Raw genomic sequence first — 21,546 nt, 5'->3', positions numbered from 1 at the left:
ATTGAGGGGGATTCTCCCAGGTTTGGACGCCTCCCATGAACTCCTAGGAAGCTTTTTCAAAATACAGGTTCACTTTTCAACTTAAGAAAAAGAAAGTTTCACTGTTTAATTGTAAAATGTTTTCCCGGCTAACTCTGATTCTCAAACTATATGTAGGAATGTTTGTCTAGCACGCTTCTAGGACAGAACTGTCCCTCTTCCTCAGATTCTGCCCTTACTCTCCTAGACATGTAATTAGAAATGGAGATGTCATCATGTGTGGTCTTGCCTTTCTGGTCCCCACAATTGGCAGGAGGCATGTATCTGACTCCTCTCGGCTTCAGGGATTTGGTCAAGGTGTGCCAAATAGTAATTTCCTGGCATTTTATAACTGGAGGTTGGGAACAGAAGCCTCCTCTCTTTCTCATTGTGGCAAAACTGGATTGTCAGCCACTACTGCCCTGCCATTGGCAGAGACTGTAAAAGAGAATGGGACTAACTTTCATTAAGTGGTAGATTCAAATGGCTGAGACTCTATGACTTTTTAGAGTTCCAGAATTCATATCTGAAGCTCTCAAAGCAGTCTTGTTTCCTGCTTTATTGAAGTTTAGTTATTAAACTCTTCTGTTGATTCTGTGAGGTATCCAACATAATAAAATGTTGACAATTAACAAAATGTATATTTAGAATGCTACTTGGAGTAATTTAAAAAAATTATAATACTGTTTTTAACTTGCTGTTTTCACAAACAATCCATTTGGATATTCATCACCAAATAACTTACATTATCATTTCTAATAGCCACACAATCATGTTGTTTGATAAATCAATTTATTTTACATTTTGGTATTTCCAATATTTATACATTATAAGCAAGACTGTGATAAACACTAAATATGTGTACTAACAAAAACTTTTCTAGACGCTTCCAGCAGCCTTCTCATAGAGCCTGTTTGGTCAGAATAGAGTCAGAAACCCATTTGTGATTTAAATTACTGGTAAAGGGGAAGGGGCTAGCAAAATCGACCAATTCTGAACTCTTTACTGGAGTTGGGCTTGGGAGCAGAGAGAAGGGAATGGCGCAGAGGTCTGGATTCCTGAACAAAAGGAAGAAGGGGGATCAAGTGTCCACTACAGTTGTTTTGAACATTTCAAGGTGTTTAGAACATAATAAATGTTTTAGATTTTGACATGTAATTATGAGCACTTGAAAACTGACTGTTGCAAAAAAGTAAATGTAAAAGCAATGTTTAAGAGTGCTAGTTGCTCTACACTCTTGCAAACCAGGGCTACTATAATTATTTTAATTTTTTTATCTATTTAATAGTGGTAATAATGTTAGATGTTTTTTATCAATAGTTTGTAAGATATCTTTTAAGATGATTCACAACTCTTTAATGGCATTAAAACTTTTATTAATAGAGATGTAACAAAATGACAGGAAAATTGCTATAATTTGATTCCTATAAATTTTGTAGCTACTGATAATTATAGGTACAGAAACATGAACTTCATCTCTGTAAGGCAGAATGAAATCACTTGTACCAATCACTTATCAAAAAATATGAGTTAAACTCTTGGATGCTTCATTAGAATCCTATAGAAATCTCAGAAATAAGCAATAATTTCATTAAACTAGCAAATTCTACAAAGTTTTTTAAATGCCTAAGGAAGTTACCAATTTTCAGTCTTTGAATTCATTAATGTTAGATATTGGATGCTAAGAGTTTAAAGAACTATCAGTGCCGTATTTTTGAGCATCAAATTTATTACAAGAGCTTTAAGTCAGTGTCATTAGAGTTTTATTGTTTTTAAATATATTCATGAAAATAAGTCCTGGAGATGTAAAGTATAGCATGGTGACTATAGTTAATAATACTGTATTGTATATTTGAAAGTTGCTAGGAGTAGATCTTTTTATTTTTATTTATTTTTTTAGGTGAGGCAACCCTTGGTTGACCTCACAGATTGCAAGGACCTTGTCAGATTACAATCCCTTAGTTTTTTAGTTTTTTATTCCTACAGCACCTGGTCTTCTTAGGTGGTCTCCCATCCAAGTACTAACTGGGCCCAACACTGATTAGCTTCCGAGATCAGATGGGATTGGGCTTGTTCAGGGTAGCATGGCGGTAGACAGATCTTTTTATTTTTTTGAGAGTAGATCTTAAAAGCTCTGGTCACAAGAAATTTTAACTGTGTAATGATAGATGTTAACTAGACTTATTGTGGTTAACTGTTTCACAATATTGAGTCATTATGTTGTACACCTGGAATATATTATATGTAAATTATATTTCAATAAAAAATTATTCATGTAACAAATATTAAACTATTAGCACATAGTACATTTTTAAGTAAAGTTCTTATCAGTAGTGAACCAGCCACAAGAGAATAATTTATAATCATAGAAGGTTTCACTGTAGTGCTTGACTTATTTTTAATATTTGAGAGATGTTTATCCCTTAAAAGCCTGACTTGTATCACTGGAAATTTTATTCAATAATCATATTTTCAGGGCTAAAAAGAATGCAAAACACTTGAACTCCTAGAGATAACTGCTATTTAAAGATTGTGACTTTCCTTTCATTAGACTCAAGTTTACATTGCACATATGATGGATTAAAAAATGTACAGAGCATTAACCCACATATACTGTGGCCCAAGCCCAGCTAGAGCTATTTGGGGTTCAAAATATACAAAGTAGCTTTAAAGAGGAGTCTAAAACTTTAAATGTTGATTAGCAATTTAAAAAAATTAAGAAAGAAACTCTGATCCACATCTCAGTGGGAATAAAATGTGTTGGGGCAAGTACAACAAAGCAAGTGGTCACTTACAGCTGACCTCTTTTTTGAAAACTGGAAGCTGTTTTGGAAGTTATGAAGAAAGTAAGTCTATGACAAAGTTAAGCTTCCAGAATTAAATAATTTGGGGGGGTATTTACATATGTTACAAATCCAGAGTAAGCTGATGCCCTGTGGGTACTAATTGGCTGGCATCATCGACTAAAATAAAACATGAGACCCAGGTGCTTCTGCTTACATTCGCATTCAGTCCAAGTACACTTCAGTGCTCACAGGTTGGGCCATGCCCTTGGCCACTTCTATTTTTTGGAAAAAAGTAAACAAGTAGGATCTGACTGAGTTATGTTTGGGATGGTTCTCAATAAACTAAGACATTGTGTATGAAGTACCTGGCAAATAGAGCCCAATAAATGTTAGCTTTTTAAAAGTTGTGTACTTGCATTAGATGGAACCCAGAAATTGCAGTGAAAGCTGTGGTTGCCAACCTGGGAGGCCTGTCTGCAACCATTTTATTCAAACTTTTGGGGCTAGCATGGTACTGTGTGTTCTGGTTCACAGGATAAAAATAAGTTGAGCTAACTGTAGTTTTGCCATGTTCCCTTTGTATAGTTCTGAGCTCAATTTGAGCTCGCTTTGAAATTAGCAATCTTGAGTGGACTTTCTAATATTTTTATCAGACTTGCAGACAAAGTATGTATTCTCCCACGTGATTTTCAGTAGGGAAGAGGAAGAATAGGGGAGAGGACAAACTACTAACCAAAATGGATGAATTGAATAAAAATGCCCTGTGGGATAAATATCTTAGGTAAATTCATAAAAGAAAAGTATAGACACTGTATTCTCCTAAACATTAATAAAACACAAAGGTCTGCAGATCATATGGAAATCCCTAGTTCAGTCACTTAGCAGAGACTCTACTCCTAAAACTAGGGAGCATTTTTTTTTTCTTTCGGGGGTCATTGACCCATAGGGTCACAGAAAAGGTTAAAAGGAACTTAACCTTTGGTTATCACTGGATTATTTTTAAAGGTCATAGTAAAAAGTAAAACTTAGCTGATATAAAATTTAAAAACAGGATAACACAAAACTTTATTCAGTATGTCCAATAATGGGACTATTTTAACTTCTGCTTCAGTCAGTATGGCCAATAAAGGGGTGAGAAAAAGAAGTGGGAAAAGGACAAGGAAAGAAACCTGGACAGAGACAGAGGGAGACTGAGACCAAAAGAGCCAAGAAAAACACCAACATCGAGGAGAGGCTTATTGGATTGTTCCCAACCCCTCTTTTTAAAAACCTATTTTGTAACACTTCACAATTCTTCCTACGTGCCGTGGTCTTCAGGGATAAGGGTTTTCACTGCTACTTTTTAACAGGCTATTCTTCACAATTTATCAACTCCTTGAAATTCTTATAGTGCTAACAATTGTTCAACAGAACTTTCTTTGATGATGAACATGTTCTACATATATGTGCTGTCTTATGTGGTAGCAACATGTAATTGCTGAGCACCTGAAAACTGACTAGTGCAAAAAAGGAGTGTAAGTTTTTATTTCATTTTAAATAAACAGTCATATGTGGCTCTCTTACTGGACAGTGAAGGTCTAAGGGACATTAAGTGGAAGGAAAATTGGTCTCAAGGCCAATGTAGAGATGAACATTCATAGATGAAATTAAACCACAGAATGACTTACGGCCTTTCAGCTGGATCTTCTCCCATCTTTAAAGTTTCCTTTCCTTATCCTATACACAAAGTACTCAATAGACATTATTGCTAATAATCATACTAGCCCAACTGGCCTTAGAAGAGTGATCCTGCTTTAGGTGTGCAATTCCTGTTCCAGATAGATATACACTCAATGAATCTGGATGAACTGTTGTGTGCGTGTGTGTGTGTGTGTGTGTGTGCGCGCGCGTGTGTGCACGCGCGTGTGGGTGCGCCCTACATATAAACTCCCATTGTTACAAAATGAGAACAGTCCTACCTTCATTGTCCCTCAAAGAAGCATGCTGAAGATGAATAGCTTATAATGTTCTTTGCATTTCTCATAAGCATGCTGTACTTGACCACTTCGTTGGCTCTCCTCTGTGCCCCTTAATCCTTTCTGCAATCCTCTAATTATGCTTTTCTTTGCCAGATGAAGAAAGTCTCTTTGAGGGGGTGTAAACAGAAAGTCAATGGTAGGCTTTGGGACAAAAGTATCAGTCTAAAGTGTACAGGATATATGTATTTCCAAAGCTTTCAGTGCTTTGCGGAACAAGACTTTTAGAAGTGTTCATTACTTCATGCTGTCACTTTTATTAACAAATATAGTATGATTATTTGGGCTAGTATGATTATTAGCAATAATGTCTATTGAGAGCCACATATGACTGTTTATTTAACAAATACCTATCAATCAGCAGTCTGACTACTGTTCCAGCAATGCTCTGCATCATTTGATCACTTCTCTAAATCTACAGGTTTTACTAAATTTTCTATTTACTCAACTTTACTTCTTTCAATAGTAGCAAGTCTCCTTCCCTGAAAGTGAGCAGTGATTACTTTGTTTCTTGGAAGAGCTGCATTTTGGACTTCATAAAATTCTCAAAAAGGAGATATCTGAACTGTGAATGAGTCACCTGCAAATCTGCCAATGGCTGCCCCTGGCTGAGTTAGTCAGTCACTGAGCCTCACCCCATCTGGTATGCAGTGCTTGACGCATGGTAGGCCATCAACAAATACTTGCTTTATGAATGAGAGAAAGTCACGTGTAAGGGTGGACAGCCTTTTATAAATTGTGCTCTAGGGGGGTCTCGAGATAATTTTTGAACTAAGCACTTCGTCTTGACTACTCTTGGACTAGGTTGGAAATTTTACCAACGCCTTTCCAATTCACTTGGCCTCGCTTGCAATCACTGAGACGAGCTTCCTTTTACACCCAGGACCTTTACAGGCATCTCTCCTCTTTCTGCTCAAGGGCAGTAACTGCCCACTGCTGTGTCCTCCACACGGGCTCTAGGGCCAGCGGTGAGAAGTAGACGGACTTAGGCTTCCGCCCCAGCCAAGGTCTCTCTCCAACCAGCCGAAGGGCTGGGGACGTCTCTCTCTGTCCCATCTGTTATTATCACCACTCCAGCCCCCCTCCCCCGCTTCACCCTTGGCGTCTCCTTTCCTGCCTCTCACAGCACTCCGCGCGTAATACGAGCCCCTTCCTGCGATCCCGCCACGCGCTTTCCCGCTTCCGCTGGGAGTTGGGGCCCGGGGCAGGGCAGGGGAGCACCGCTTCCGCGTTGGCGAGAGGCGTAGGCTGTGACGTCACCGCGCCCTAACGTCAGTCCTACGTGCAGCACGGTCTCCCGGGAGACCGGGAAAGCCGTTTCGCACCGGGTGGAGTCGAGGTCTAGGTGAGAGACAACGAACCGCTTCCTTGAGTCCCTGGATGCCTCCGTATCCCTGGACGCAGTTCGGAGCGGAGGCGTGCTGGCATCCGGGCAGAGGGCCGGAAAGCTGAGCGGCGGCGCCGCGGCAGCGGGATGGGGCCCCGCACCTCGCCTTCGCTCCCTTCTGCATACCTTGCCTGGTTCCCGCCAGCCTGCGGGCCCAAGCATCCCCTCTTCCCGGGATTGCGCGGCTCGGCCTTACCCCCAACTCCTTCTTCTGCCACAGCAGGTCCCGAGAGAACGGGGTTAGAAAGGGACAGAGTTCAAAACCCTTCCGGCAGTTTTGGCTGCCCTTGCAGTTGGTTTCAATTTGGAAAATTCCGCCGCTTCAGGAAAGTCTTAGGACAGGAACTCCTGCTTCACTTGACCATGACCTGCTCATTTGTGGGTGATTCACGCCAGGGGAATACTTTATGGAAGAGCTTGAAAACTAAACATGAGTTAATGGCCTAACGTGACACTGATGTGAGAAAGGGAATCGGAAGTGAACAATCAGGACGTATCTGTGTTTTTGACATCTTCCTTGTGATCCTGTTACAGAGCAGATACACAAATACCTAGGTAACTGCTGCCAGTTATCACCGCACCCTTTACCGGTATACACGTGTGTAATGTGAAAGAATAAAAGGGCCTCATTTGATAAAACGCGCACGTTTTCCCCCTCCCTTCCTTGATAAACTTCTAATTTGTGAATGCTTCCACTATTCCTTTAATATATATGCAAATCTTTAAAAAAAAATTTTGTATGCAAATCTTTAAGAACCAGAATACTTTTCTGGACCTGGTAGCCATTTCTTTACAATGTAAACAACAAGGAATATAGTTCCCCGTTTCCATATTTCCTTGGGAGTTTAGCCTAAGTGCCTGACTTCTAGTAACCACCTGCTTTGTTATAGCGATATCCATTCCTTAGAACAAATGCAATTAGCTAGTATAGATGGCTACTTCAATTACCAGATGAATTTAAAACGAAGTATGAAAGAGTGTATATAGCAAGCCGTGTTGAGGACAGTTACCATTTATCTTGAGAATGGGTATGTATGTAATGGACTGTATCTGCCTGGCTGTATAAAAAGAGTGGGGTTTCTTTATGTCTTTGTAATCTCATTAACAGATTGGCTGTGATTTACATTTCAGTCTGGTTAAATGCATATTCAATAATAAATTATCTTTCTGCACTATAGAGAGATTTTTCTGTGTTGGCAGGATATTTTATTTTTAATTTTTCCTCAGTAATCAGAACCTGCCAATTCTTCCCCTCTTGGTAGAGTAAGGCCACAAAGTTGGACTACATTTACAGACAATGAAGGTACTAAATGAAAACTGTTCCATTGGTGCCTTGTTTATATCGTCAGTAGATCCAGGCTCTCAAATAATTTTGTGAGTGGAATTTTAAAAGGAAATTTAGTTGATAATTTAGTTGATAATTTAGGAGAAATTCCGCTCCCAATAGAGTTTAATTAAGCCAATGCCATCTTACTTTACTGATGGTGAATCCATTGTAAAATGGTAGAGATTAGAATAATGAGCCTTCTGTGAAAAATGAGCTCTTTCCACATTGTGGTGATGGTCTGCCAAACATCAAATTTTTATGTACTTGGCCATGTGGACCTATATTAACTATGTCAGTTAACTTTACCCCCAGAGTTAACTCCAGTTAACTTTACCAAAAACGCTTGTGTGCGCATGCACACGCGCGTGCGCGTGCGCACACACACACACACACACACACACACCCCATTTATATAGGAAGATAGCTCATTGGTTATTTGCTTTAAACAGCAGCTCATTAAAACAAGGGCTTTGTGCTCGTTTTAGAGGGAATAGGGAATCCTCTCTTCTACCAATGGTTACACAATTTAAGAAAATACTGCCACTACAGGAATTTTTGTCAACTATAATTTCCCTGCTACCTTGGCATGGTTGAGGTTGCTGTCTCTGAGAGAGTGTTATGTCTCTCCAGTCTCTCTTTATTAAAATCTTGCCCTGATCAGAAGCAAACAACTTCAGAAATCCTTCACTAATTCCCTATACCAAGACATTTTTCTTTCCTAAACTCCTAGATTGTTCTTCTCTATAGCTCTTCCGCCTCAGGCCTTCTTCCCTGCTGTGGAATTGTGCCTGTATCATCTTACTCTGCTGCCCCGCTTCTGCCCTTCACTGCTAGGGTATATATAAACATCTCACTCATGAAACTGGACTGTCTGTTCTTTCTCCATATTTGGGAAAGATTAAAAAAAAAAAAAGAACCCAAAGTACTCCTCCATTCATCCTGTGTAGTTTTATGAAAGTAGTGATATTGTTTTACATTGAATTCTTTTATTATAAAGTGAAAATCTGTTAAAATATCTTCATAAAAATTATATAAATGTTCATTTATGGGTAAAATTGGAACCTGCCTTCTCATGCTGTGATGATTCTTCTGTTCAATGCCTGCATATCATATTTAATCTGATAACTGAATATTTTTTCTGTACATCATTATTCAAACCAGCATTCATGTCATAATTGCTTTTCTTATCTGCTGAACTAAAATACCATATTTAGATATTTAGAAGCTTTTCAGAAAACTTGCTTTAAAAAAAAAATAACTGAAATAAATGGGTCTGTTTAAAATGTTAAGTGATCCTTATTCTGTATTTGCAAAACAAATAATTAGTTGTGAACCACCACAGAAATTAGAATTAGACTATTAATTTCTAAAGAAAGAGAGTATCATTTCTGTCAATAGTCTCTCTCTATAGGCCTTTCCGGTTCTGTTGGTCTAATAACAGAAAACCCCACTTGAGTTGATGAAACAAACATTTGTTGAAACAGTTATAACCATTTATCTATGAATACTCCCAAGAGTTTATACCTTTCAATTTGAATTTTTTTGCATTATTTTAATTCTGATTATTGCTATCAATATTTTTAGATCATTTTGCTTCAGCACTCCCTCAGTATATTTTGAGAAATTATGGATCGTCACATTCCCATGCATGCGTTACCTGAAGAAATCCAAAAGGTATGATATTATATTGTTATTACAGCATAATATTTTAATGGATAATTCTAAACCCTGAGAGAGTGAATTCAGAGATTTTGTATTTATTTTTATGAGGGCATCTGCAATGAATTGGTGGAGTGGGGAAAGGAATAATCTTAATGGTCAGAATTGTGGAATTCAGTTCAGTGCAGAATACATGGCCTGTGAAAGAAGACAGATATGCAATTCCAGCACAGTATTTGACCTGGTGTTCGCGGAGCCCTCAAATGTCCAAATAGTATATTTAGATATTTTCTAGCAGCTTGTCAGGAAAAAAAGTTGTTTTTTTTTTTAAACCGAAATAAATGGATCTTTAAAATTATAAGTGACCTTTATTCTGTAAATTTTGGAAAACAATTAATTAGTAGTATACCACCACAGAAATTATAGTTAGTTGATGCTAAAATTTATGATGCTAAATTTTTAAGTCTCTTTCTATATAAGGGTTTTTTCAGTTTCATCTTCATTATTGCTACTTCCTGTGTACCAGGCACTGTTTTAAGCTCTTTCATGTAATCTCATTTAATCTGATTAGCATGCTCCTCTCCTCCCGGTTCATAGCTATCTTTAGGCAAAAGCATTTCTGACATGTTTAGTTTGGCAGTGCATACATTGTTAACAGTATACTTTAAAAAATATCTCTTTGAAACTGACAAATTGTGAATTAAAACCTGAGACCTTAGCTATTATAATCATTCAGGTTTTTCAGTAAAGCAACAGTCAACTCTATTAACCACCAATCCATTACTTTTTAATTAAAAATTGCAGTCAGCTCTCAGCTATGCTTTTATCCTTTGTGCATGTTGCTTTCGGCTGTCTATTGCTATTAACCATCCCATTGATTTTACTTGATGCTTACTGTTACTGCGTGTTCTTCAGATTTATGTAAACTGCAACCTGGCAGGAACTGGAAGGGAAGTCCAGTTACCAGAAAATACCTTTTCAACCATTGCATTTAATTTGCTTCACCTTTTAAGTTAGGTATAAGAGACAGTAAGCACAGAAAGAGCTCAGCTATGCTATACTTACCTGAGAAATGGTGCTTTTATGTGTTGGTAGACATGGAATGTCCTTCTTCTCTCCCACAACTGAGTTCCTTCCATATACTAACCTGTGTGTTAGAGATTAAAAGAAGCAAAACAAAACAATCTGCTAGAAACAATACCCGTGCTTCATATCCCAATCATTCATCAGGAAGATGATATATAATGACATGAAATAATAACTCTAAAAGACAGTATATGATTTAAATGTATATAAGATAGTATCTTCTCTGAGAAAGGAGAAGGTGGGGGGAAGAATCCTCCAGTATTGTGATGGTCAAGGGAGAAGCTTTATACAGAAGATGGAATTGGGACTGGTCCTTGAAGGTGGAGTATTTTTATAGACAGGCAGTAGGGTATGGTAGACCAAGGGAACAGAAGCTTACTGGTGAGAAAGAGCTGGCCAAGTTAGAGACTGTTTAACAATGCAAATGTTTTAAATATATGAAAGAGTGTGTATTTATTTTGACAAGGTTTTTATGAGAGTTGTAGAATTTTTTTCTCATATTTGAGGTACTTTATAAGAAATTGTTTTAAAATGCTGAAATCAAGCATTTCATAAATCTACAGTTATATTCTCAAAGCAAGAAAGGTAAGCAGCTGCCCATACAGTGCAGAGAAGTAGGAACACCAGGAGAAGCTCAGCTGCATAAGGCACTGGACAAGTATTCTGATTGTAGCCTTTGTCCTGCTTATTGTTTAGAATACAAAGTGCAGCTTTGCACTTTTTCAGACCTAAGTTAGATACATTTATACCACAGATGTTTATCCAGTGCCTGTTATGTACCAGACACTATTCTGTGTACTTTATTATAAAGCAACCAAAATGTGTACATGCTTCCCATAGCCTATTAAAAGCACAGTCTAAGAATAAGTTTGTTTTTCTATAACTTTTTAACTATGTTTGATTCATCTAGGCTGTTCATAATGTACTTGTTAAATTGCATAGTGATCAGACAATATATCTATCTACTCAGCTTGCATACATCATTCTGTACAGAATCATGTTAAATAGGTATATAGCTGATAATGGTAATAGGAGTACTGTGGATTCAAATTATTTAATAATACTTCATTATTAAAATGAAAACAAATTATTTTTTTTATAATGGCTTGAAATTGTTTTTTATTTCTTTACTGGGTAAAAAAAAGGATCTGGGGTGTGTGGATCACTGTATAGTGACAGAAATGTTTTTTAAAGGCTATCCCCCATTCCACACCCCTTGTTCTTCTGTTAACTTTCTATGTTAGTTTTATGCTAGCTCTTCTTTCTAGAGAGCCCTCTGCTGTGTTTCTTTTGTTTTTTTGTTGTTGTTGTTTTTTGGAATGTTTTTTGTCCTGTGTGTAGACAAGGAAGGTTAGTGTAGAAATCAGGGAAGAGAAGGCGAGGGGAGCCCTTCTTTTTATTTCTTTCCTTACTTTTTCTATATGATATGGAAAAAGTAAGTTGGTAAATTACATGAAAAAATACTTGATAAAGAACATGAGAAATACTGTGCTACGCTGTGCTTTTAATAGCAAAATAGGTAGTAGTAGAAATGTTGCAAGAAAAAGTCGAGGTGGTGGGGGAGATGGCCACCAAAGGGAAAGTGTGGAGAAGAATGCTCACGATAATAAGCTATAGTTAGAGAATCCATTGCCTGACTAGAAGGCTACGGTTCTTAAATCATCTCCCCACTGGTCTCTTCTTAGGGAACCTTAGGGAAGGAAGAATAAAGTAATCTTTGACTCTCATTCCTAGATCTTTTTGCTTTTAATCACAATTTCTGAATGAGCATAAAACACATCTCAGTCTCGCATCTCCCCAATGGCGCAAAATGTAACAGGCCCATGGACTGGGTAGCAAGACCACACTTGTCCCCTTTGTCTGCTGTTAAACTCTACAAGTTACTTCCATATGTACCTAGACCATAGTTTTAAATCTTCTGTCTCTTTAGACTAAGCTGACTCCTATCTGCCTCTGACCTCTGATAACCAATAGCTTTTCTAGAATTTTCATCCAGCATTCTGAAAACAGAATGCACTTGTAATGATAATACAGTTCTGTTTAGGATTTTATTGCCACAATTTAAAACTAAATCAATACTTACAAATCAGCAAAGTAATAATTCTATATCTCTTTCCCTCTTGAATGTCAACCCATTTTAGAGACATATGGACTTCCTCTTTTTAAGAAAAAGCAATGAACAACTTTCCTTTTGCTGTTTTTGCTTGGGGACATACACAGAAATCAAAAGTGTAATAAATTAGTAGGAAAATCAATTATTTTGCAAAAAGTAAAACTAATTCTCTCTTTTTTTTAAGTGGTGACAAAATGAACACTTGTAATAGGATTTTAGCTTCAGGAGATATTTATTACCACAGCACACAAAGTAAAATAAAAAGACCAGAGTTGTTTATTTTATGAAACAGAAGTGGCAGTGCAGGGGTTGGAGAGCACACTGTTCTTTCTGGGATAACAATCCCTTTCCCTAGCAGTAACAGCTCATTTTGTCCTGTTTCAGTGTAGTAATTTTAGTACTTTGAAACTTTGAAATTTATTCAGAATAACAGTTTTATATTTCCAAGCACAGATTGTCATTGCCAGAAAAAATAAACCTAATTTTCCAGGTCATTTTGGGCCACTGTGGCTAGGGTCAGGTTTTGTGTTGAGTTAAAGTAGAGGAAGAAAAATGAAAAAATGATCATAGAAATTTAACATTAACATTCTGGAAAAATAGTGTGTGTGTGTGTGTTTTGTTTCTTAAAGCAATTACACTTTTAAAACCTAATGATTATTCACTTAATATGTGACCCAAGATAGTTCATTAGGAAAACAGTTTTTAAAAATGTTTCTATGAATCTTGAAAAATATGCATTTGTGGTTGTCCAAAATACTTTTGCTAGCTGGCCATGGAGAATCATAGAGTTTACTAAGGTTAGGTTTCCTAGGGGAAAAATAGGTATTGGAAAAATATACTTTGGAAGCATATATGGATAAGCTTGGATGTGTCATGTATAATTTATGTATGAAGCCAACATTTCTTGAAATTGCTCAATAAAATTTCTTTATAGATTAATCTTTGGTATTTTAGTCTCAGACTGATTTATTTTTATTTTGATTGTTTTCTTATTAAACTTCTTATTTTGAGATCATTGTAGATGCACATGCATTTATAAGTGGTACCAAGAGATCCCATATACCCTTCCCTCGGCTTTCCCCAATGGTAACATCTGGCAAAACTATACTACAATATCACAACCAGGATATCGACATTGGTAACAGTCAAGATATAGAACAGTGATTCTTCGTGTTGCCCTTTCATAGCGACATTCGCCTTAACCTCCCCTGTCATACACCTCTACCACTTCATCCCCCACCCCTATTCCATAATCCCTCGCAACCAATGATCTGGTCTCCAATAATTTTGTCATTTCAGGAAGGTTATATAAATGGAATCATGAGCTAGACAGCAAGACCACACTTGACCCCTTTGTCTGCTGCTATGTAACCTTTCGGGAGTAGGTTTTTTTCACTCAGTGTAATTCTCTGGAGCTTTATTTAGGTCGTTGCCTATATTGTTTATTCCTTTTTATTGTTGAGTAGTATTACATGGTATGAAAATACTATAGTTTGTTTAATCTGTTGGAAGAACATCTGGGTTTTTTTTCTACTCCTGTTTTTGGCTATTAAGTACAGAGTTGCTGTAAATATTCACATATAGGTTTTCATGTGAACATATGTTTTCATTTTCTTGGGATAAATGCCCAAGAGTGTAATTGCTAGGTTGTACGGTAGTTGCATGTTTAGTTTTTTAAGACACTGCCAAACCTTTCCAGAGGCTGTACCATTTTACATTCTTACCAGCAATGTGTGAGTGATCCAGTTTCTCTGCATCTTTACCAGCATTTAATGTTGCCATTTATTTTTATTTTAGCCTTTCTGATAGGCATGCAATGATATCTTGTTGTGGTTTTAATTTGCATTTTCCTAACTGCTAAAGATGTTAAGTATCTTTTCATGTGCTTATTTGGCATCTGTATCTCCTAAGTGAAATGTTTCTTCATGTCTTTTGACCATTTTTAATTGGATTTTTGTTGTGTTTTTTTTTTTCTGTTGAGTTTCCAGAGTTCTTTATATAATCTAGATACTAGTCCTTTGTCAGATATGTGGCTCACAATAATCTTTTCCCTGTCTGTAGCTTATCTTTTCATCCTCTTCACAGGGTCTTTTGCAGAGCAAAAGTTTTAAATTTTGATCAAAATCAAGTTATCAATTTTTCCATTTATGGATCATGCTTTTGGTATCAAGTGTAAGAACTCTGTCTACTTTAGATCCTGAAGATTTTCTCCTAGGCTTTTTCCATCTAAAATCATATTTTTATGTTTACATTTAACTCCATGATCCATTTTGAGTTATTTATTTATTTTTTTGTATAGAGTGTAAGGTTTAGATTGAGGTTCATTTTTTTCACCTATAGATAACCAATTGTTCCAGAACCATTAGTTAAAAAAGCTATCTTTCCTTCATTGAAATGCTTTTACATCTTTGCCAAAAAATCATTTTGGCATATTTATGTAGTTTTATTTCTGGGTTCTCTGGTCTATTCCATTGATCTCTATGTCTTCCATCTGCCAGTACCACACTGTCTTGATTTCTGTAGCAGTACAGTATGTCTTGAAATCAGGTAAAATGATTCACTTTATTCTTCTTTTTCAAGATCGTTTTAGCTTTTCTAGTTCCTTTGCCTTTCCATGTGAATTTGGGAACAATCCTATCTATGTCTTAAAAAAATCTGGCTAGAATTTTAATATGAATTACATTAAACTTATATATAAATTTTGGGAGAATTGATATCTTTAATATTTGAGTCTTCAAACCCATTAACACAGTATGTGTCTCTGTTTATTTAGATCTTTGATTTCTTACATCAGCATTTTGTACTTTTCAGCATACAAGTTCTGTGCGTGTTATGTTAGATTTACATCTAAGTATTTTATTTTTTGGAACAATATTTTTGGTATTATGTTTTAATTTCACTGTCCATGTGTTCACGCAGTATATGGAAATACAGTTGATTTTTGTGTGTTTATCTTGTCTCATTGACCTTGTTGAACTTATTAGTTCTGGGAGTTTTATTGTGGACTCCTTGGGATTTTCTATGTGGGCAATCATGCTATCGCAAATAGGGACAATTTTGTTTCTTCCTTTTTGATATGTATGCCCTATGTTTCCTCTTCTTGCGCTGGCTAGAACTTACAGCATTATGTTGCATAAGAGCAGAGAGAGTGGATATCCTTGCCTGTTCCTTATCTGAAGGGAAAGAGCACTCAATCTTTCATCATTCAGTATAATGTAGATGTAGAGGGTTTTGTAGGTGCTTCTTTACCAAATTGATTTTTAAATTGGTGGTGCAGAAGATTGACTTATTGATGAGGAAGGGTCCCGATGATCTTATGAAATGGTCAGATGGTCTCTGTGGCTAAAAAGATCAACTGTCTTGTCTTAAAATATTTCTCTCAATCTGAGTAAAATTCATTAGATAGACACTCATTGTTTTGAGTAAAGGCATATTTTTAATGCACATCCTCTAGGAAAGCTAATCATTTTATACTGCTGTTACTCTTACCTTTATGGGACAGTTTATCGGTTTCTTTTCTCCTTATCCAAGCATCAAAAGCATGGGATGGGTGGAGGAAGAAAGAAGGAACAATTTTTGGAGTAGGGAATGCTTCAGTTGGGCAGCAGGAGGTTACTGAATGCCGTTTCTAGTTGAAGCACAGACAGGAGCATTGAAAAGGATCTGAAGCCTAATTTAACCTTTTAAAAATTTGCATCATTTTTTATATTAAATAACTATAATTTAAGAAGTACAAACACTACATCTGAGTTTATTTTATAATTTATTTTCAAATGGTTATGCATCTGTTTAATATACTGCATTTGTTAATGCCTCCTCCAAAGCACATCTTATGGGAAGCAAAAACATCCTGCTAATGATAGCCCTTTACTCAAGAATGACAGCATGTCATTATTTTACTTAAAAAACGAGGAGACTATATAACACCAAGTTATAAGGATGAAACACAAATTATATTTCACACATACACACACAAAAACCCAGATAACTTTTACTTCTTTTGGAAACATAATTATAGTATTTCATATCTTGTCAGGTTTCACAGAAATGTCCTAAGTAATTAGCCCATATAGACACTAAGAATTTGAAAGCATTATTACATATTTTCAGTTGTAGTTTTACTTACAGAAGATTCAATAATAGCATTGAAAACTTTTGTTCAATGTACTTATTGAGCATAGATCACTCAGTGATCCAGGCTATACTAGATGAAGTCTGGAGACTACTCTTATGGACCTATTATTTTATAATTTGATTATCTTATTTCCTAGATCATAATGATACTGTGTTTTGTCTTTCTTTGCTGAACTTCCAGAAGACTTGTTCTATAAAATGTATTGCTTCACTTATTTTAGTTTTCCCTCATGATCGTTGTGGTATAATAACATTCTAATAGCTTTCACAACTGTGAAGCTTATGCTATTTCTGTTTTGTACATCAGGCTGCAAATAAGCTCCACCTTGCAAGAATTTTCTTTAGAATAAGGATAGGGTACTTTGCCAGGAGCAAGATGAGAACTGTGATTAATGGGCAAAAGGTTAAGGATGAAAGTGCCTTGGAGTAAGCAATATAATTTTCAAATTGATGAGAAGGAATCAAAACTCAAGATGAGCAAAGGGATTGTAAGAAAATACTCATCTGCTCTGAATTAGTTCAGGTTTCTTGATGCAGATGAATTATATTACTGGGAACTGACAATACTTTGAATGGGATTGCAGAATCACTCTAGGTGATCTTTGAGGATATGTAGAGAGTAAAATAATGTACAAATGTTATTCCATGTATAAAATGACCATAAATTACAACCAGTAAACTCAATTTCAATGCCAGGCAAGATTCCGCAATATACTATCAAAGGATGATTTGTGAGGATATATTGGAGAACCAATAAAATTGGACCAATTTTGTGTTCATCGAGAGAGCAAGCAAGTAGGTCCTGCCTTTCCATTTTGTGTAGTTACTAGATTTTGGAACTGTAGTAGGCATAGAATATATGGATTTTATGAAGGCATTTGACAAATTTTGTCATATTTCTAAAGACAACGTGAATAAATACAAGCTGGTTAAAAAGAAAATGAGGTAGTATAATAATCAGTTGAAGAACTGTACCTGAAATGTACTGAGTAATGGATCAGCACCAACCAAGGAGATGTGACCTGCTGTGGAGTCCTGTCCTCAACGTTGTCACATTTAATGTTTTTTTAATCAGTGGATTCTACAGTTACCAGGTTTAGGAACTGTAGTAAGCATAGAATATATGAATTTTATGAAGGCATTGGCAAATTTTGTCATAATATTCTTGAAGACAATATGAATAAATTTTGGTTGGTTACAAAGATAATTGGGTAGCTAGCCCTAAAGATTTCCTAAATGCCTGTGTCTTCAGCACTTATGGGCCTAGTTGGCTCATTACAACTTAGAGCTTGGTTCTTTTGGATATGATGTCCAGTCCTTTTCTACCAATCATCCATGAGTAAGGTGGATGGGTAGAGGGAGATTTAGTCACATTACCAAACAGAGCAGCCAGAACTGAGGAAGGTAGGTCTCTAAAAAACATTGGAAGGAATGGATTGGTATATTCAATAGAATGAGATGTGGTTTGCACTGCAGTATTTATTATTATTATTTTTTAAAATAGGGGGCTTTATTTAACATAGAATGCAGTTATAGTATATAATAGCAACATATGAGTGCTAAAAATACAAAAGATCATTGTAATCTAAGGTCGCATTAGAAGATATTACTAATGATATCACTAATGAGATATTAGAGTGAGGGAAGTTTGAGGCCTCTCTTATTCCATTTTAGTGAGACCAGCCACACTGAAGTATTTAGTTCTGGGCACCATAGTTTGAAACAGATAGAACACAGGAGCTAGTTCCGAGAAAATTATCTAGAATGAAGAAGAAATTCAAAACCATGTCATACAGGAAACAGCTGAAGGAATTAGAAGTGTTGACCTAGAGAAGAGGAGATACAGAGTGTTCCTGATAGCTGTCTTCAAATACCATAAAGAGTCCTGGGGTTGTTCAACATGGTTATGAGGATGTCTAGGACTGGAGGATGCTCCAGAGAGGCCGATTTGGGGTCAGCGTGAGAAAACATCTCTGTGTTTGGTATCAGTGGCCATCAGAGAGTGATAGAGTCACTCTTGGAAAGAAATGGAATTAACACACTGGAAGGAGAACAAGGAGATTATAGGCTCCAAGCAAGGCCAGCCATTTCTCCTGGGAAATGAGCTTTTCTTTCAGATGGAGCTCTATTTGTCCTTTGGAAGAACCAACTCTATCCTGTGTGCCCTGCTCCACCCTGGGATTGACTAGCCAGCCCAGTCTACCTGCCAATATGACTCTCTGAATTGTCTGTAGTTCTGGGAATCACGTTTTGTAGGGTTCATGTGCGGGTGAGTGTATGTATGTGCGCAGGTGTGTGCGCGTGGCGGGGGCGGGGGGTGGTCACTGAGGCTCTGGGCTCAAGGACTATAAATGGTCTCCTTTTTGGTGAAGTAGAGAATTGAAAAAAAAAAAATCATTCATCTGCATCCTGCAGTGCTGCATTATGGTTTTTCATCTGACTTTTATTATTTGAGTTTAAATGAGAAAATTTTTCCTGTAGAAAATTTATTATTTTGTTCCAACCCACTCTTGTGTAATAGCATTGATAGGTGTCACTCTTAGTTACAGGAGCCATTTCTATAGTCTTAAGAGAGGTGGTTTTAAGAGTAAACACTCCTCCAATAATCCAAGTGTTGTTTTCATTTTAGTGCCCTGGAGCAAATATTTAATGAAGCTGTCTCTTTTCCTTTGTGAACAGCAAAACAGGTAGAGGCTACTTGAGGAATATTTATGTACTTGACACAGAAAAAAAGAATCACTTCTCCCTTGACTTTGCTAAAATTCTACTTTTCACTGCCCTAATGTTGACCAGAGATGTGAACATTATATCTGAAGAAAGTAAGAGAATTTAGCTGAAGTACACATTGTAGATAATAAATATATTACAAATGGTCACAGGTATAGGTGCTGGTTTTAGGAAGACCTGGATTTAATCCCACCTTCTCCACCTATCAACTGGTTATTTAACTTCAGTAGTCTTCTTATCTATGAAATGGGTTTAACCATAACAACCTGAGAGGAAAAGAACTAATTTAGGGAGATGAGATTAGGTTCAAAGAGTTTTTTCTATTTGTGGTTTTAGGACAAAATGTTAAATTCTATAAAAATCATAAAATGTTAAAACTGAACAGGAACTTAGAGTTCATTTGGTCCAATGCTTTAATTTTATGAATGAGGAAAATAAGATTTGAAAAAGCCAAGAGGCATCTTCGGGGTCAAGTGCAATTGGCAGTGAAGGGCCAGTGATTTCTTCCTACTTTGAGGAAAAATCATCTTAAAACAAGAATTGTAAAGATGTTTTCATTTTAAATTTTATTTTATGGAAAATATTTCAAGAGTAAATCTTTCTTAGAGATACCATGGAGAAATAATTACTCTGAAAGACCCTTTTCTAATTCCAAGATTTTGTGCAGTCAATTTCATTCCAGTTTTAAAATTTTATCTAGATGTAGGCAATGTTGTAATTATTACTTCATGACAGTACAGTATGCATTTACTTTATTTGAGCAACATGGTTGCAGTAACATCTTCAGTTGAACTTTATTTTTCAGAATTAAAAAATATCATTTTAGTAAATATATGTTCTATTTTCTAGATGTCCCCTGAAGAAAAAGTTTGTAAGTACTGTGGAGTCAGCTATCTAATACTTCATGAGTTTAAAGCTATGGAAGAAAAAATGAAAGCGATGGAAAAAGAGATGAAATTTTATCAAGGAAGTGTAGACCGTGAAAAGAGACTTCAAGAAAAGCTGCAGTCTCTTAGCCAAGATTTTGAACAGTACAAAGTTGACAATGAATCCAAAACAGAAAGGTTGGAATATGTTATTTTTTTCTGTCATTTATTTAGTTTGAAAGTATGGTGCAGAAAATAAATAGGCTTTTAGTGTTCTTCTAGAATTTCTCTATATCAGGTATAATTTATACTTTAATACATTTGAGTTTGTTTATTAATAATTACTGAGTATAATTATTAATTATAGTTTGAGCATACTTTGAGGCATATGTTTACTCTCTGAATGATTAGAAACCAATTAATTCAGTAACTGTATGTTGAGATGAGTTAAGTTTTATGTTTCCCCAGATATATGTTTTAATTTTATCATTAGGAAGATTTGTCTGAAAAATCAAGTAAATTTTGGTAGTTTTTGATAGCTAACATTTGTTTTAAATGGCCTTGAATATTTAGATTTATAGGATAAGGTTTTCATGTTTTGAAAATGATTTCAAAACGTTAAAATTGGTACATGATTCTAAGTCACTGAAATAAATTGAAATTGAAATAAAATTAAATAATGGGTTCCTGATGCTGTCTAATCAACAATTTAGTTTGCCTAAAGACACTTCAGTGAGCTTGTACAGACACTTCTATAGAAGGGTTTTTAGCTTTACCTTTTTCCTATGAATGGATATTTCTCCATTTAAAATGGTGACAGTTGGTGTTTAAAAACTTTGAATTAATGAAGTTAATGAATATGTCTTTTTAAAAACAAACTTTCTTAAATCTCTTGGGATTAAATACTTCTATTAAATTTTATCACAGATTTTGATAATTACATTAAATGTTAGTTGGGCCCAATATTTCTTAGTTCTTTACCGGGAAAATTTTGTTATAGTGTTTTAAATTTCAGACCTGATAATAAAGTATTTCATACTATTTGAGTGAAAAAATAAAAAATTTGAAGTATTCAGTTTAGAATTTTAAATTTGGAGGGTTTTTGCTTGTTAGAGAATCTTTTGTTTGGTGTTATTCACACTTTCTTTAACAAAAGATTGTATCATATAAGTACATAAATACACCAAATAAAACACCAAAATAATATAAAAATACACCAAATAATATAGAAGAAAAGGCAAGAAAGTCTCTTTTTATACTTTCTTCTTATTGGAGACAAAACCACTTTTAATGGTTTGCTATATCTCTTTCTAGATTCTTCATTGTGTCTTTAACTATATTACAGATATTTCTTTAATATGTATTATATATAAGCCATGTAATTTTAAAAATATTTATCTTTTAATAGACTAGTTTTTAACATATCAT

The 21,546-nt window shown here is 35.7% G+C and overlaps 1 protein-coding gene and 1 pseudogene across 12 annotated transcripts in view; one reads left to right on the top strand and one right to left on the bottom strand.

Moving 5' to 3' along the window:
• Positions 1 to 1,995: 1,995 nt before the first annotated feature.
• On the bottom strand, positions 1,996 to 2,114 carry LOC120599106 (uncharacterized; annotated as a pseudogene).
• Positions 2,115 to 6,031: 3,917 nt separating this feature from the next.
• The window catches only part of LEKR1 (leucine, glutamate and lysine rich 1), a 169,237-nt gene continuing 153,722 nt past the window's right edge, over positions 6,032 to 21,546 (top strand). For 7 of the 12 annotated variants that reach the window (XM_039857987.1, XM_039857986.1, XM_039857983.1 and 4 more), the window contains exons 1-3: positions 6,032 to 6,164; positions 9,118 to 9,207; positions 20,102 to 20,316. In XM_039857987.1, coding sequence (XP_039713921.1) covers positions 9,160 to 9,207; positions 20,102 to 20,316 — 263 coding nt within the window. In that variant the 5' untranslated portion in view covers positions 6,032 to 6,164; positions 9,118 to 9,159. Of the gene's footprint in view, positions 6,165 to 6,599; positions 6,762 to 9,117; positions 9,208 to 13,412; positions 13,530 to 20,101; positions 20,317 to 21,546 lie in introns of those variants that run through there. The other 5 variants (XM_039857988.1, XM_039857984.1, XM_039857980.1 and 2 more) reach the window with 4 other exon arrangements.

This window comes from Pteropus medius, unplaced genomic scaffold, assembly GCF_902729225.1.
Source record: "Pteropus medius unplaced genomic scaffold, Ma_sr-lr_union100, whole genome shotgun sequence".
Taxonomy (NCBI): domain Eukaryota; kingdom Metazoa; phylum Chordata; class Mammalia; order Chiroptera; family Pteropodidae; genus Pteropus; species Pteropus medius.
This window is presented reverse-complemented; position numbering and strand designations above follow the sequence as displayed.